The sequence below is a fragment of the Psammomys obesus genome, unplaced genomic scaffold (assembly GCF_907164565.1).
Source record: "Psammomys obesus unplaced genomic scaffold, mPsaObe1.curated_primary_1811, whole genome shotgun sequence".
NCBI classification, from domain to species: Eukaryota; Metazoa; Chordata; class Mammalia; order Rodentia; family Muridae; genus Psammomys; species Psammomys obesus.
The window spans coordinates 23,985,208-23,999,814 of record NW_026596095.1 but is presented as its reverse complement, the minus strand read 5'-3'; the positions used below and the strand labels follow the sequence as shown (position 1 = coordinate 23,999,814).

At 40.9% G+C, this 14,607-nt stretch overlaps 1 protein-coding gene across 2 annotated transcripts in view; it reads right to left on the bottom strand.

The window, feature by feature from the left end:
- Ppp3ca (protein phosphatase 3 catalytic subunit alpha) overlaps positions 1-14,607 on the bottom strand; it is a 288,024-nt gene that overhangs the window by 21,106 nt on the left and 252,311 nt on the right. For both annotated transcript variants that reach the window (XM_055628085.1, XM_055628086.1), the window contains exons 9-10: positions 13,996-14,121; positions 11,933-12,007 (exon numbers count right to left, since the gene is read on the bottom strand). In XM_055628085.1, the coding sequence (XP_055484060.1) occupies positions 11,933-12,007; positions 13,996-14,121 (201 nt within the window). The remainder of the gene's footprint in view (positions 1-11,932; positions 12,008-13,995; positions 14,122-14,607) is intronic.

Below are 14,607 nucleotides of genomic sequence, written 5' to 3'. Positions count from 1 at the left end.
ACACACACACACACACACACACACACACACACACACACACACACACAAAAGCAGACATGCACGCACCTTTCTAGTGTTGTTAAATTAAACAGTTCACCACTTTGGGGACTGTAGTATCTGAAAGCACTATTCTATCACAGACCACTGTCAGACTGCTAGTTAAGTAGAATTTAGGAAAACCTTCAGATTTCACTTTAGCAAAATAGAACAATAACTGAATCTGAAGAAGGTGTGAAGCAAAAGGAGTTAAAATATGAACTATCTTAACTGCGACATTAAAAACAGCTTGCTTTAGTGTGAAAGAGAACATGACAGTAGATGCATGCTTAAAAGCCTGACATAGTCGGTTTTTATAGTCATTTAAAGATGATGATGACATTTATGAATGGTGTAGAAGAACTCATTTTGGAGAATACATGTCCCAACTTTTTGGTTAGCCATGCCTAAGCCTTGTCTTCCTTGTCCTTTTTTCTTGACCTAGCCTGACAACAGCAAACTTGAGCTTCTACGATATAAGGCTTGCCATGCTTTCCATACGGCACTTCAGCATCGTGCTTCACTGTGGACCAACAGTTCCGCTGAGTGCTCCATCACATTTTCCATTGTAATCCAGAATCCTGGGTTGTAGGACGGAACCTAAGTGCTTATTACGATAGAAGTCCTTCAAAACCGTAGCCCTCATACAATATCCCCTATAGATTACTATCCCCTCTCAAGGTTTACTAGTTGTAAAAACTGTAATACTATAAACATAATCACTTTTAAGTGACATGGCTGTATCACCATTGTCCACAGCACATTTTATATTAGCAATTTAATTCCCATTGTCATCCATTTTCAAAAAAGTCCATGAACAAGATCTTCATTGGTACTTTTTGTACATTATTCCATTCCATCTTTGAAATTGTATTTCCATTTCAACTTACTTGATTTTAGTGCATTACAGACTTAAACTTTAACAATTTTTTTAAGGTTTTAAATTTTCTAAGACAACTGGTCCTAAATCTTCAAAACTTCAGAATACCTATCATAACTATAATTACTTCACAATTCAGCTGGACAGCACAAACACATGATGCTCATTATCAGTGTTTAGTATGTACAGAACTAAACTTTATTGGAACTGATCTCTGAGTGAATGGGATGAGAAGGAATTGACACTGTTTTGAGTAAGGAGTCTTCTTTACTGTTCCCAGTGACTGGGTCCAGGGAGACCACAGTAATAAGAATGAGCAAAGGAAACTGAGAAAGAGGTGAAAAGCTGTCATGAAACCTCTAGGCTCCAGGTCAGGCATGCTATCATGCTGATTGCTTTTTGGACAGACGATGTGATGATGGGGTCCCTGTAAAGTCTCCGTGAACTGTCTGTGGTGAGGCGGGCAGAATACATACTCCTGCCTGTAGGCTATCCTGGTGACAATTAGATTACTGTCAGGGTTAATGCTTGTTTAAACCAAAACTAAAAGACAGCTAAGTTCTTCCAAGCATAGGCTAGGGTTCTCCTTTGTAATGAAACTCTACTACATAACCACCCCCTAGTTGGAGCCTAGTGCCTATCCACTGTAAGCCATAATTTCTCTATTTTTCCCATAAGTGTTGTGACTTAACAAAAAAAACTCATGACTAATAGGTAACCATGGTATGATATCTGACATAAGCCTACTCTAATATCCCTCTTTGAAAGTCTCAGAATATCATTTAAAATGAATCTATCTATCTATCTATCTATCTATCTATCTATCTATCTATCTATCTATCTATCTCTTCTCTACTGTGTAACAGATTTTAAGGAAGGACAGAAAGCCCTGCCTGTCTACCTGTCTTGTCATAAAACATAAGTGAATTCTTTGCATGGATAGCCTTAAGAAGGAACAGACCTACATGCCTGATTCTAGTCACTAGCTGGTCATTTTCCACTTACCTAAAAGTACTTCACTTACAAACTCCAATTTTTTTCTATGTACTGTTGGTCCCTGAGTTGGTGTGTTCAAACAGCGCAATGGTTACTGAGCAGAACCACAGAAATGGACCACATCTGTAATTCTCACTGGGATAAAAATTAAAGACTTTAGAGATCCTCTATAAAAATGTCAAGGAAAGGCCACCCAACCCAAGTGTGCCTTACCAATAACATTTAAGCTTCTCTGTTTATAAACTAAGAGCCTGCAAAGTTCTAGTTGGGGAAATCCCTTTGTCAAGGCAAATAAAATAAAAAAAAATATTATTTTTTTAATACTGACAACAGAAAGTTTAAACCAAGTAACTGTCAAGTTAATAAGTAAGCTTACTTTCTAGGAATGAGGTAATTATCATGGCTGGTATCTCTCCAAAAACTGGCTACAGATGAAGATGTAATGACTCTATCAGAGCTCTATTATGGACCTGATTAGGCATACATGCTGTCTTCATAAGTTTTTATTATCATCTAACACAAACTGGGAAAAGATAGTTTCAACTGAGAGACTGCTGAGGTCAGACTGCCCTGTGGACGTGTCTTCTGGAACTGCCTTAATTGTTGATTGACATGGGAGGGCCCAGCCCGAAGCAGGCAGTGCTGCTCCTAGGTAAGTTGTCTTGAGTCAGCAAAGCGTGCCAGGAAACAGCTTTCCCCCATGGGTCCCGCCTCTAGGTTTCTGCCTTGAGTTCTGGCCCCGACTTCCTTCAGTAGTGGGCTATGATCAGGAAAAAGTATGAGCCAAATTATTTTCTATCCAAGTTGCTTTTGGTCATGGTGTTTGTCTCAGCAATAGAATGGAAACTAGAACCCATGCTAAGTACTGTGACAAAGCATACCAGTAAGAACATAATTCAGTACCCTGGGGTTTTATACGTTTAGTATTCTAGTTATATTTTAATGTCCTCTCTGAATGCCCACTAGTTGAATGGGAAATGTGGGCAAATGCTGCGAAGTGCTAGGTTTGTCTCAGGCATTATAGTGTGGAAAGAAAGTCACATGACAACATACATGTCATATGTGAAACAGAGAAAAGAAATGCAGCTTACGCATGGAACAGAGAATGATCCAGTCACAGTGGCATGTGTCGAGCTCATTTCAAACAGGCCTATTTTAAAATCTTCTAGTGGTTCACAGTGTAGGCAAGGTGTTTTATCAATGAAGAGGATACACAGTAAGGCTTTTGCCCCTTTTTACTCCCACCCCACCCCAAAAAAGAAGGGAGAATGAGTTGTGGATTTAGGCTGCCATCAGCGCAGAGTGGCAACTCACAGAGCAGTGAAGGCAAGTTACGACAATACGTGGGGTACCGTGCTTTGCCCGAGCCAGTGAGCTCACTGTGAAAGTTCAGACAGTGCACTGGCTGACTCAGCCACTCCTTTAAATAAAGTGGCGTGCAAGAGACAGAGCAGTACGCTGGTTACGAGCTTGTGCCCTAGAATAAAAGACCTGGCTGAAGCCCCTGCTGTCCCACTGGCCACTCTTCTATTTTGGGAGACTTACTGTGGAAGTCTTACTGTGTCTCTTCATTATCTACACAATAGTGTTCTGTATACACTACTTGCATCATTCCCTACAATACTCAACACACAACTACATAGAGGTGGTTCTGTTAATCACCATTTGAAGGAGACACTTACAAAGGCTTTATTTGTTTAGAGCCACCATCTGAAAAATTACGCCACAGCTGGGGTTCGTGAAAGCAGCATGTTGCTGGTTTCCTTCAGAACTATGTGGGAGAATTCAGTAAGCAGCATGTTCAGACGGTCAGCCTTCTCTAAGTCTGAATGCAGGTACAAAGCTACCCACTGTGGTGCTTGGCGCTGGTGCATGGGAAGTGCTCTGATATGCTGGTTGTAAAGAACAAGATGCTTGTATCCTGTTCTTTCAACCGTGACATCTGTCTCTGTATAAGACTGATGACATGATCCCAGTGACTATCAAGCAGCTCTGGAATGGGGCCTGCTCTTGTCATCCAAGCTCAAGGATGGGCTCCAGAATACAGAACTTACAGGAGAATGACAGCCACCTGGTAAGCTCTCAGAACAAAGGGGACCAAAAGCAAGCAAGATTTCTATGTCTAGGAAGTTCAGGGGGTCAGTGGCAGGGGCGGGGGGGGGAAGGGAAGCCATTTTCTTATGAGCTAAAGATAGAATAAAACAGAGTTTTCATAAGAGAACACAGACTATATCATTGAAAAATAATTTCAAAACTATATAATTTAGAGTATTTATACAACTTTTGCTGTTGCTGCTGTTCGTTTTCAGAGACACAGTTTCTCTGTGTAGCCTTGGCCGTCTTAGAACTCACTCTGCAAGCAAAACTAGCCTTGAACTCACAAAGATCCACTTGCCTCCTAAGTGCTGGATTAAAGGTGTGCACCACTACCACCAGGCGTATTTACACATCTTTTAAAGTATAACCAGTAAATGTGCAGTAGAGATCAAATACATTCTCTGAGGAGAATGATTCCTATACGTTGGACTCATGAGAACAGTTCCAATCTTTTATTTATCCAGTTATAGAATATATAAGGACAGATACTTACTGTGATATTAAAATTAAGGTGTTCCATATTATATTTTTATTAGTTTCCAATTGCTGCCATTTTTTTTTGTTTTGTCATAGTAGAAGCCACATATTTGCTTCTTTTTTTTTTAATTTTTGACATAACATATACCATTTCTTCCTTCCTTTTCCTCCCTTCAAACCCTTTCACACAGTCCTCTTTGCTCTATCATCTGGTGTCTGATTGCCAAAGTTATCGTCTCAAGATTTCAGTTCTCTGGCCAGAATTCTGTCTCCCATTATATTTGCAGTTTTGTGTGCAAACACTTTCGAACAGCTGTGTCCAACCTGCCCCCTCACCCTGGCTCTCAAGCATATGCCTGAGGTTTCTCCTTCTCCCTCACTGCGTTGCCTTCTTCAGTCCAGCTCCTTACTGAATCATCAGTTTTAAGGGCCAGCCCTTGATTTTTCTTTTCTTTTCTTTCTTTCTTTCTTTCTTTCTTTCTTTCTTTCTTTCTTTCTTTCTTTCTTTCTTTCTTTCTTTCTTTCTCTTTTTTTAATTCTTCCTCCTATATAAGCAATTCTGGAGGCCTAGGTTACTCACAATGTTTTCACCATGATGAGTCTATCATCAACCCAGATTTCTTGTTTCAGAGGCTTATTTTTTTCAACCTCTGGCGGACACTCTTGAGTTAGTGGTGCCATTTGTTACTCAAACATGCAGATAGAAGAAGTCATCTTCCTCAAACTGATTTAGTATCCCTAAGGGATATCCCCTCCGTGCCTCCTTCGTTTGTACCATCACAATTAGCTTTCATTTCCACTGCTACTCAGTCTCAGTTCTGTGATTTCAACTGAGCTGAGAATAGTTTGAAATGCTTAGGAGTTCTTTTGAACAGTTTCCTTTAAATTGTGTTTTAACCTTTGTTCAGATCTAACCACTTCAACTGAGATAATTTACCATGTTCCTAAATTACACCCCTGTTCATCCTTTATTTATGTTCATGCATGACTTCAGGCCTGAGAATTCTGCCTTTATTATGTTAACTTGTTTTCAGGTTATGCTTGAGTGTAGCCAGAAGGAGAGCCACACAGCCAACCCAGAGAGCTCTCTGTGCTTTTATCTCTGTTTTACATTTCTACACAAATATCTGATATATTCTGGGGGCATATGCCTTGTGCCTTTACACACAAAGCCATGTGTTTGATTTTAGCATTGTAAAATAAATACAAGAAACAATTAACAAATATTTCACGTTCTCCCTAAACCGTCAATTATTACAGGGCATACAATTTTCCTCCCTATATTGTGAGCCAAAGTGTTGTATGAGTGGCTTGGAAATAATAATCAGACACATGAAAACAGTTCTGAGTGGGAAGTTCTTCAGCATGAAGCAGAGGATATATCAAGAGTAAAACTTTCAGGCTTAACTGATTTGCCCCTTTAGATTATTAAAGTAAAAAAAAAATACAGTTATATACTGTCACTACTTGCTGAAAGTAATCCCAAGTCTGGTGATAAATTCTGAATACTTAAGAGTCCCCACATACTTTTCCATGAGGGTAACTTGTGTCAAATGGTGTCATGTGTAGTAGGTCCAGCACCTGTCATAGCATAAAAACACAGGGCTACCCCAGGAGCCACTAAAATGCCACACCAGACACTAAAGTCCCTAGCTTTATTCTTTACAAAAATCCATGTGTGAGTTTTTAAAGCAAGAAAAGTAGAAAGCCACTCTGAGATCTGTGATATCAGATATAAAGAATTACCTAATAATTCAGAGCAAGACCATTTCTTTGCACACAGTTGAAATGGTTTCACAGAAGCATGGGGAAATCTGGTCAGCTCAGTATGGTTGGCGACTTGCTTGTGGTCAGCATTAGGATAGGAAAACATGTGGCTAAGGACAGGAGTTCTACCATGTGGCTTTCGCTTTAGCTGAAAGCAGAGACAAGAAATTCTAATTTAATATTGTCTTTCCAGGGCAGCCTGGAACTACAGTGGGTTTCAAATGCATTCCTTTTTATTATTCTTTTCTTTCTCATGCGGCGGGATTTCAGTTTCATCTCCACAACATTTTCTTGTTAGCGAGGCTTATCAAATATCACAGTCTCAAACATAATTTGTATTTAAGGGGGGGAAAAAAGTGATCTCAGAGTCTATGACTTCAAGACCTAAAAGCAAATCCCGAATGAGCGAGTGTGTCTCAGTCACAAATCTGTGGCTCGCTTTCTGGTACTCTCCGCCATTCCGGCTTTTTTTCACCGTGGTAATGAACAAAACAGAAGCCTTGGTGCTGAAAACCCTTCACTTCTGGGATCACTTACGACTCCTTGTTTAAAACGAGTCTTCTTCATAAATGAGGATTAACTAGCAAACAAGAGTCACCTGTTTGAGCTTCGTTCCTCTCTGAAATGTTTGGGTGAAAAATGAGCCTAAACTGAAAGCAGACTCTCGTTTCATCATCCAAAGTCAGAAATGGAAAGGAACAGGGGCCGTACGTAGTACATATAAATTAGGGGCTCAGAAGACACTCCTTGCCAGTAAACTTTTTCCAAAATTTTCAAGATAACGGGCAGGCAGTCTGTATTTGGCTTTCAATACTGGGGGAAGGGAAAACAAAACAAAACAAAACACCACACCACAGGCCGATACAACAGCTGCCCTGTTTTAGGCAGACTCCTCCTAAGTCAGAAGCTAATGGAAAGAATCGTGGTATGACCAGGGGCCTTTCTGTGTGCTCACACACACTTAAACTTTTCACACAAATGCAACATCTCAGAAAAGATGCAGAAAAGGATGTTGAGACAGGCAGATGGAAACCATCTCTTGTATTACTCTTTTGGGTGCTAAGAACAAGGTCTCAACACTGGCCCAGGCTGGCCTTGAACTCACAATTCTGCTGTAGCTTCTCAAGTTCTGCACTAATGTTTATGGGCAAAGATAATGCAAAATCCAGCGCTATAAAATAGTCTATATCATATTTAACAATAACACATATATTTATATATTCCCTCATTATCTCTCTTCCTCCTTCCCTCCCCCATCCTCCTCTCCTTCTAGCTTTCTCTTTCTTCCTAAGCATGCTGAGTCCAAGGAAGAGATTTAACAATGGTAATCTTCTGTCTTGGACATCTCAAGTATCTGAGAACAAGGCAGATGCATAAACTAGTTTGCACTCAGGTTGTCGTTTTACTAGCTATGTATGTTTACCCTGACAGATTTTTTTTCTTTGCTTCCTATGTTAAAATAGGGACAATCATAGTACCTCTATTAAAAGTCTGTCTTCAAGGCTAAACATAATAAAAACAGCACAATAAATTGTCTAATAATCTTAAAACCAATCATACTTAATAGAGGTTTTTTTTTTTCTGTCCAACATGACAAAATTAATGGAAGTGTTTATTATGTACCAGCAAGTAAGAATGATGGGTGACACTTTTAAGTGTCAGCTGCTGTCACTCAGCAGCAGCATCACTAAATGCTGAAGGGCAGGCGACAGACCTGGAAGGCAGTGCGAGGGATCCCTTCTTGCTGAAGGCTTTGCGGACACTTAGAAGTCAACCTGATATGACAGGAACATGAGCTGCAGGCTCCTATTATTACCTCTGACTTTTTAGTTGCCACCGGATATGGGGCAGAATATTGGGAAGGGCTAGATAAATCACTCATCGAGGGGTGGCCCCCACCTAAAATAAGCAGCAGTTGAAGGAAGAGCTTTAATTGAACCCTTTGATGTCTGCAGCAAACAGACAAGGAGCCTGGCAGGAGCCCAGGGCCACCCCTCAATGACAGACGGGGCTCCAAGCATGGCAAAGACAGAGAGAGAGAACTTCAAACTTCCTCAGAGCTGGAGATGTGTGAATAAAATAAACTCAAATACATGCTGCAAGATCCCAAAGAAATCAAAGCACTCTCGGGTGTCCCCCAGAACTGTTCTTTGGACATTGCAGGAACCCATTCATTTTTAGGGTCATGATAAAATAAACTGATAGGATTAACCTTGTTTGGCCAGTCCAAAATGGACAGTGTTCAGAGTTGAACAAACTTGCCATTAAAACATTTATCTCTGTGTATTTCTCCCCTTAGCGGGGACTATTTCTGAGAACTGAGCTACGTTTCAGCCATGCTCAGAGCCATGAAATGAGAGGGTAGCATCCATTAGTATTCAATTTCATCTGTTTCAGACTCAGCATCCTGAGACCCTTAACTTTCAAACAGGACAGACCCTGAGACTGCCTTCCACCTAAGAGAGAGCTGCCAGGCTTGTACTGGTGCTGGAAGATGCTGGGTGTTCCTACACTTTATGTATGAATTTCTACACTGAATGTTCTTTTCTCTCCTTGCTTGCAGACTGTTCTCATCCTACATGCAGAAACAACAAGGCACAAAGCAGAGAGAAAGCTAAGCATCCTCCTGAAGGAACCGGCTTCTCATCAGTTGAAACTGGGTGCAGATGGCAGCTTCCCTTATGGAATTTCATTGTTCTTCTTTAGTTACTTTAAACCTTTTAAAAGTGGGTGTGCGCATGTGTGTGTACGCGCAAGCGCACATGCATGTGCATGTGATATATGTACTTGTCGGAGGTGTGTGTGCATGTGTGAGCACTTGTGTGCCTCTGCAGTTGAAAGCCAAAAATCAACGTCAGGTGTCTCTCCTTGATCTCTCTTCACTTTATCTCCTGGGTCAGGATCTCACAGACTGGAGGCTCACTGATTAGTTTAGATGGGCTGGCCGGTGTGCTGCAGTGATCTGCCTTTCTCCATGCCCCCAGCTCTGCCACTGTAGGTATGGATCGGATCATCCCTTGCGGCTTTTAAAGTGAGTGCTGGGAATCAGAATTTAGGTCTGCATTAGCTGTGAAAACTTCCACAGCCCCCAGGTGCTTCTGGGAATCTTGGATGCTGTGCTATAAGGGAAACCAGGGCCTGCAATGCCACTGTGTGCTGTGGAGGCCCATTAGCTAGGGAGCTAGGGGAAATCTTTCCTTGTTGCTGCTCCCAACTCTTCTTTCTCTCCCCGTATTCACATCATATCACATCACATCACATCACATCACATCACATCACATCACATCACATCACATCACATCACATCACAACACAACAAAACAAACCCACTGAACAAAGTGAGTCCTTCTCTTTAGTCTGACTAGTGAACAATTTTGTAAAAGGGAGTAGGAGAAAAAAAAACACCTCACACTACCTGCTAAGAAGGGTATGTTGTGTCCAAGACCATAATGATAAGGACAAATACCTTCTCCAAGAAGTAGATAACAACGCTTTTACTTCCTTCTGCTCATCTCCAAACTTGTAGCAACTATACGGAGGAACTAGGTACTTTCAACATAGCAATCATTTTTGAAAGTATTAATGCTGCTTGAAAATTTGAAAGCACCAATCATGTAAGTTGAGTGCAGCTAGCAAAAGTGACTTTAGTTAAAGCAGAAGATGCTTTTCAAAAAGGAAAAAAGTATCCATTGATAGGAAGGTTGACAGAAACGAAGCCGTGAAGGAACAAGAAAGCATCAATTCCTGCTGGCAAGACCAGCTGGGTCCTCCTCAGACCAACTCTTGCACACGAGTAGGGCAGTACTGTAGTACTGTTGTGGTCTGAAGGACTCACCTTAAATTTTAGAGGGTGGAGTGTGCTTAGAAAGAAAAATACATCTTCTGAGACTGACTGAAATGAATTCTTTTAAAGCAAAATGGCCCAAAATGTTTCCATATGAATGATGAGAGAGACAGAGCAGGTAAGGAGCCAGCAGCCATCAAGCTCTGAAGCCCTGTCAGGTAGCCTATGAATCACAGCCTGTGAGGTCTCACAGGGCTGACTTGTCTGGACTAAGGGCTCAGCAGATCATTGGCTACTGGAATGTATCAGGAAGCAAAAATACAATCATGTGTCCTTAGTCCGCACAGAGTATGCTTTATAACTGTTTTTTTGATGAACTTGGCCAACATATCAATTTGCTTACTGGGACGTTTACTGTATGAATGCTAATTAATATTAATTTTGAAAGTATCTGCATTCAGAAGACAATGCCCCAAATTATGGAACTTGGCATGAGATAATCATTTTGAACTGAAGGAAAATGGATAAGCCTTTAAATCAATGCTTTTCTGATTTCCTCCCACCCCTCCCTGCCTTTTCTCTCTTGAAGCATCCAGATCAGTGTCCCCATTCCCAAAGGCAAGCCATCAAAAGGGAAGAGTCCCCCTTCCCTTTTGAAGGCACCCAAGCATGCTGAGGTGCATCTGGACAGACAGGCTCCTTGCCTTGCCAACCAGCTAGTTCCCTCCTGTCACCACCTCTTTGTCCGGGCACACTGTTATATATCTGTCCATTATTTATCCAAGTTAAGCCAGACAATCAGATGCTTGTTCTTAACATTCGAAGTAGTTTTCTCTGATGGCCCCATATGTTACCTAATACTTTGGATAAAATTCTTACACTTGTCCCCTAGTAAAGTGAGCAGGGGCTGTCTCTGACTCTGTTGAATGCTTTCCGATCACCACCCCTATCCTATTCCTTTGCAATGCGGTATCTGAAAATGGTTTACGAGGACAGGTAAAGAAGATGAGAGAAGCTACAGGAAAGAGAAATTCTGAATGCCAGCAATAAGCTGCGTGCTTAATCGGTATATGTTTAGATCAACTCTATATTCAATATTCTTTATTTATCAATTACATATGTATATATTATTTACATAAGCACATGGCATTTTAATTTTAATTTTGGCTGAAACAATAGGCATTTTACACTTTTAGCTGTTATCAGAGTTAATACCAATAAAATATTAAATCATGCCTTCTAAATACTAACTTTTAGAAGGGGGCACAATCTCCTTTTCTACTATTCATTTAAATTAATCAGAGTATATATTTTTTTATCTTTGTCTTTGTTCTTCATTTCAAAGTATCTTATTCTACTGACACTATCTATTTCCACATCAGTTCCTCAAAGAGGACTTTAGTATCTTTAAGGCACTAAGAAATCCAGAGTGCTCCACATAGGGTAGGCCTTCTGACATAGGCATGAAGAAAGCTTGCTCTTGTATGTTCTGGTCTTGCCACATCTTTGTCCCTTTCTTGCATTTCATGCGCTTCACTAGGACTCACCTCAGCCCAAGCTTACCCAAATGAAATCGCCTTTCTTTACCACACACATCAAGATAAATGATAGAGACAGCGCTAGGAAATAGGAGGTGAGAGAATATCCAATAGCCATGTGGGTAACTGAAAGATGGTTATTAGAATAGTTTACATTTCATCAGCAGTCTCAAAGTAATGGAGAAAGTCACTCATGGTTTTATTTCTGACATTTTCTTGCCTCAGACAAACGCCTTCATTTTCAACATTATGATTTAAACATAAAACTGAAATCTTAAAGATTTATGACTGGGGTTAGCATCGCGATCCTAAGTAATTACATGGCAAATGGAACGAGTACAAAGCTTAACCACTTACCGTCAAATCCATCTTCCTCCGACCCCAGCTCATCGTCTGAGCAGATGTTGAGGACGTTCACCAGCATTTCAGTCACTGCCGCCCGACATGGAAGAGAGGAGAGACAGTCCCAGTTTCCAGCTATAACTTATTGCTCTGTCATCGCTCATTAGCAACTTCGGCAACAGCTTGTCTTAGCTAAAGTCGTTTCTATGCTTCTATCTTTATCTATGGCAACTGCATCTGTATCTGCCTTTATCCATCATATGAGATGACCTGCTGTCTGATTCCATGTAGACTTTTTAAAATTAAATCATTATTTCATCCTTACGAAACCCTCTACTAATACTTATTAAACACCAGGTCAACAGAAACTGGGGAAAACAAAACAAATACTGGATAAGAGCACCCTGTAAAGCTATAGGGAGAAGAGAACTGTCTTGGAATTTTGTATTTATTTCTGCAGTGATGCTGCCTGATCTAGATTAGATTACAGACTTCTGTTCAGCAGAGACTGAGCGAATGCCAGATTCCTTTTAGTTAATTTGTCTAATCCTCCATAGAATCCAGCTTCGTGATAGGTGAGTGGCTGTGTGTTTAATAAAAACTGCTGATGGATGAGCTAATACATTTGAAGTAGATTTGGGAATATTGATCTTTTTAGAAATAAATATGTTGACAGAAATATCATTACATTTGATTTCCAAAAAGACTTTAAGCTACTTTGAGATGAACCAGAATTTAGTAATAAATAGATGGTAATAGGTTTCTACAACATGGTGCCGAGTTTCCTTGCTGGCGATGTGCATGCTATCGTGTTTAATGTTTCTTGAAATTTGGTTGGGTTTGCTCAAGCAGGTAACGAGAGGCCCAGGCATCTTCAGAAGCTGTTTTTAAGGTTACACAGCATTTCAAGAAATGTCCTTTACGAATGCCAACATTAACCTAGAATCTAATTTTCAAAGTTGAATCATGTTTCCTAACACAGCACTGATTTCTTTTAGAAAATACGATGCAAATTTGAAAAATCAACAGAAAGCACCCAGCAAAAGGGTGTTCTCTCATGCCTGGTGGATGTCAGGGTCCACACTGCGTCAGGATCCACAGCAGGTTACAGCAGAGATTGCCAGCACCCGTGACTTCTTTGTGCATGAGGGACAACTTCTCCACTAACAGCTCCTTATCTGCCTTGTGGAACTGTTATCAGATATTTACGTAAGACCACCCTCCCCAAATTTTGTAGAGTCTCAAAAGAAATGTGGCATTTCTCTAAAAGTTGGTGTAAGACCTGACTTTCTCAAGCACATGGAAACATATCTTCATACAGTGCCATGACCTTCTCATAGACCACATGGAAAGATAAGTGCGGACTGAGTCAGTCTGTCAGTAAGGTCTCCTGGCTCTAACTCCAGGGGCTCCTGGCTTTTGCATATTTATCTATTGATCGATAGATTTTATTTATTTGTTTTTTACTGAAGTTATGGTTAAAGAATGAAAACAAGACAAGGGGGGAAGAAATGGAAGATGGTAGGAAGAGAAGAATGGCGGAAGGGACAGAAAAGCTCGTTTCTGAAAAATTGGTGCAAGCCAGCTACAGTGATCCTTTACAGGCAAATGCTTCCTGTCCTTACCTTGTAACACACCAGGGCATGCTCTGCTTTTAATAAGCTATGGGTCGGCGGCTTTATATCTTGAACTTCAACATGTTGTAGGGACTACGCAGTGCCATACAATCATGCTTATTCACAAGAGAGGAATACAAGGGAAGCATGACTGTCCTAATTTGTGATACTAAAACATGGCTTTGGGACTAGAGAACCAAAGAGTAGGAAGGAAAGGGTTGAGACCAAATACCACTTTATGTATGTTTACGAGAGTGCTATTATTCAACTGGGCCGGCGCCCAGTCTCGACATTCCCTGCTGAGTCCACTCTGAGGACATGCGGTCACGTCCCTCCTCCCACGGTGCACAGTGTGCATGTTATTCGTTAGCTCAGACAACTTCTGTCTGAACGTTCCTGGACACCTCTCTTGGCTCTTCCCAGGACATCTTGTTAAGAACGGCTCGGGACTTCACAGCATACCTTTCTCCCCAACAAATGGCAGCGACCAGGTGAAAACATCCATGAAATTTGGGAGCCAGTATGGATGGGGAGAACAGTTGAACTGCCTGATGTTCATCACGTTGTTCTCGTACTTCAACACCGCAGCTAGAACAAAAACAGCACAAGAGGACCTTAGAGTCAGTGTGCACCTCTGTCCTTACGCGTGGCTTTAGCTGATCAAGAAAATTCCAAACCATGAATACCTCATGGGCCCTGATTTCCTTGTTTATCACCCTAGGCCTTACTCCTTTGTGGGTGCAATGTGTGTGCTATGGGTGGGTAGTCACTGGAAGTGGCATTATCTTTTGGAAACTATTCCTGTAATGTAGTTAAGCAATTATCAGGAATCAGTGCAAGAGCCTCCTGTAGCCAGGAACACTCTTGTCTTGCTTTTACTATCTGATGATACGAAAAAGGTAGCAATGCCAAGTGGGCCAGGTCTAATTTAATAAGCTCCCCAGATTCTGAACTCACCCTGCCTCTCTCTCTTAGCAAAAGGATACTTCTTAGGTATAACAATCAGCATAAATTATACAACATTTTCTTATTGAATATAGTTAAGATATTTGGTTTTTATGCCTTGACTTTACA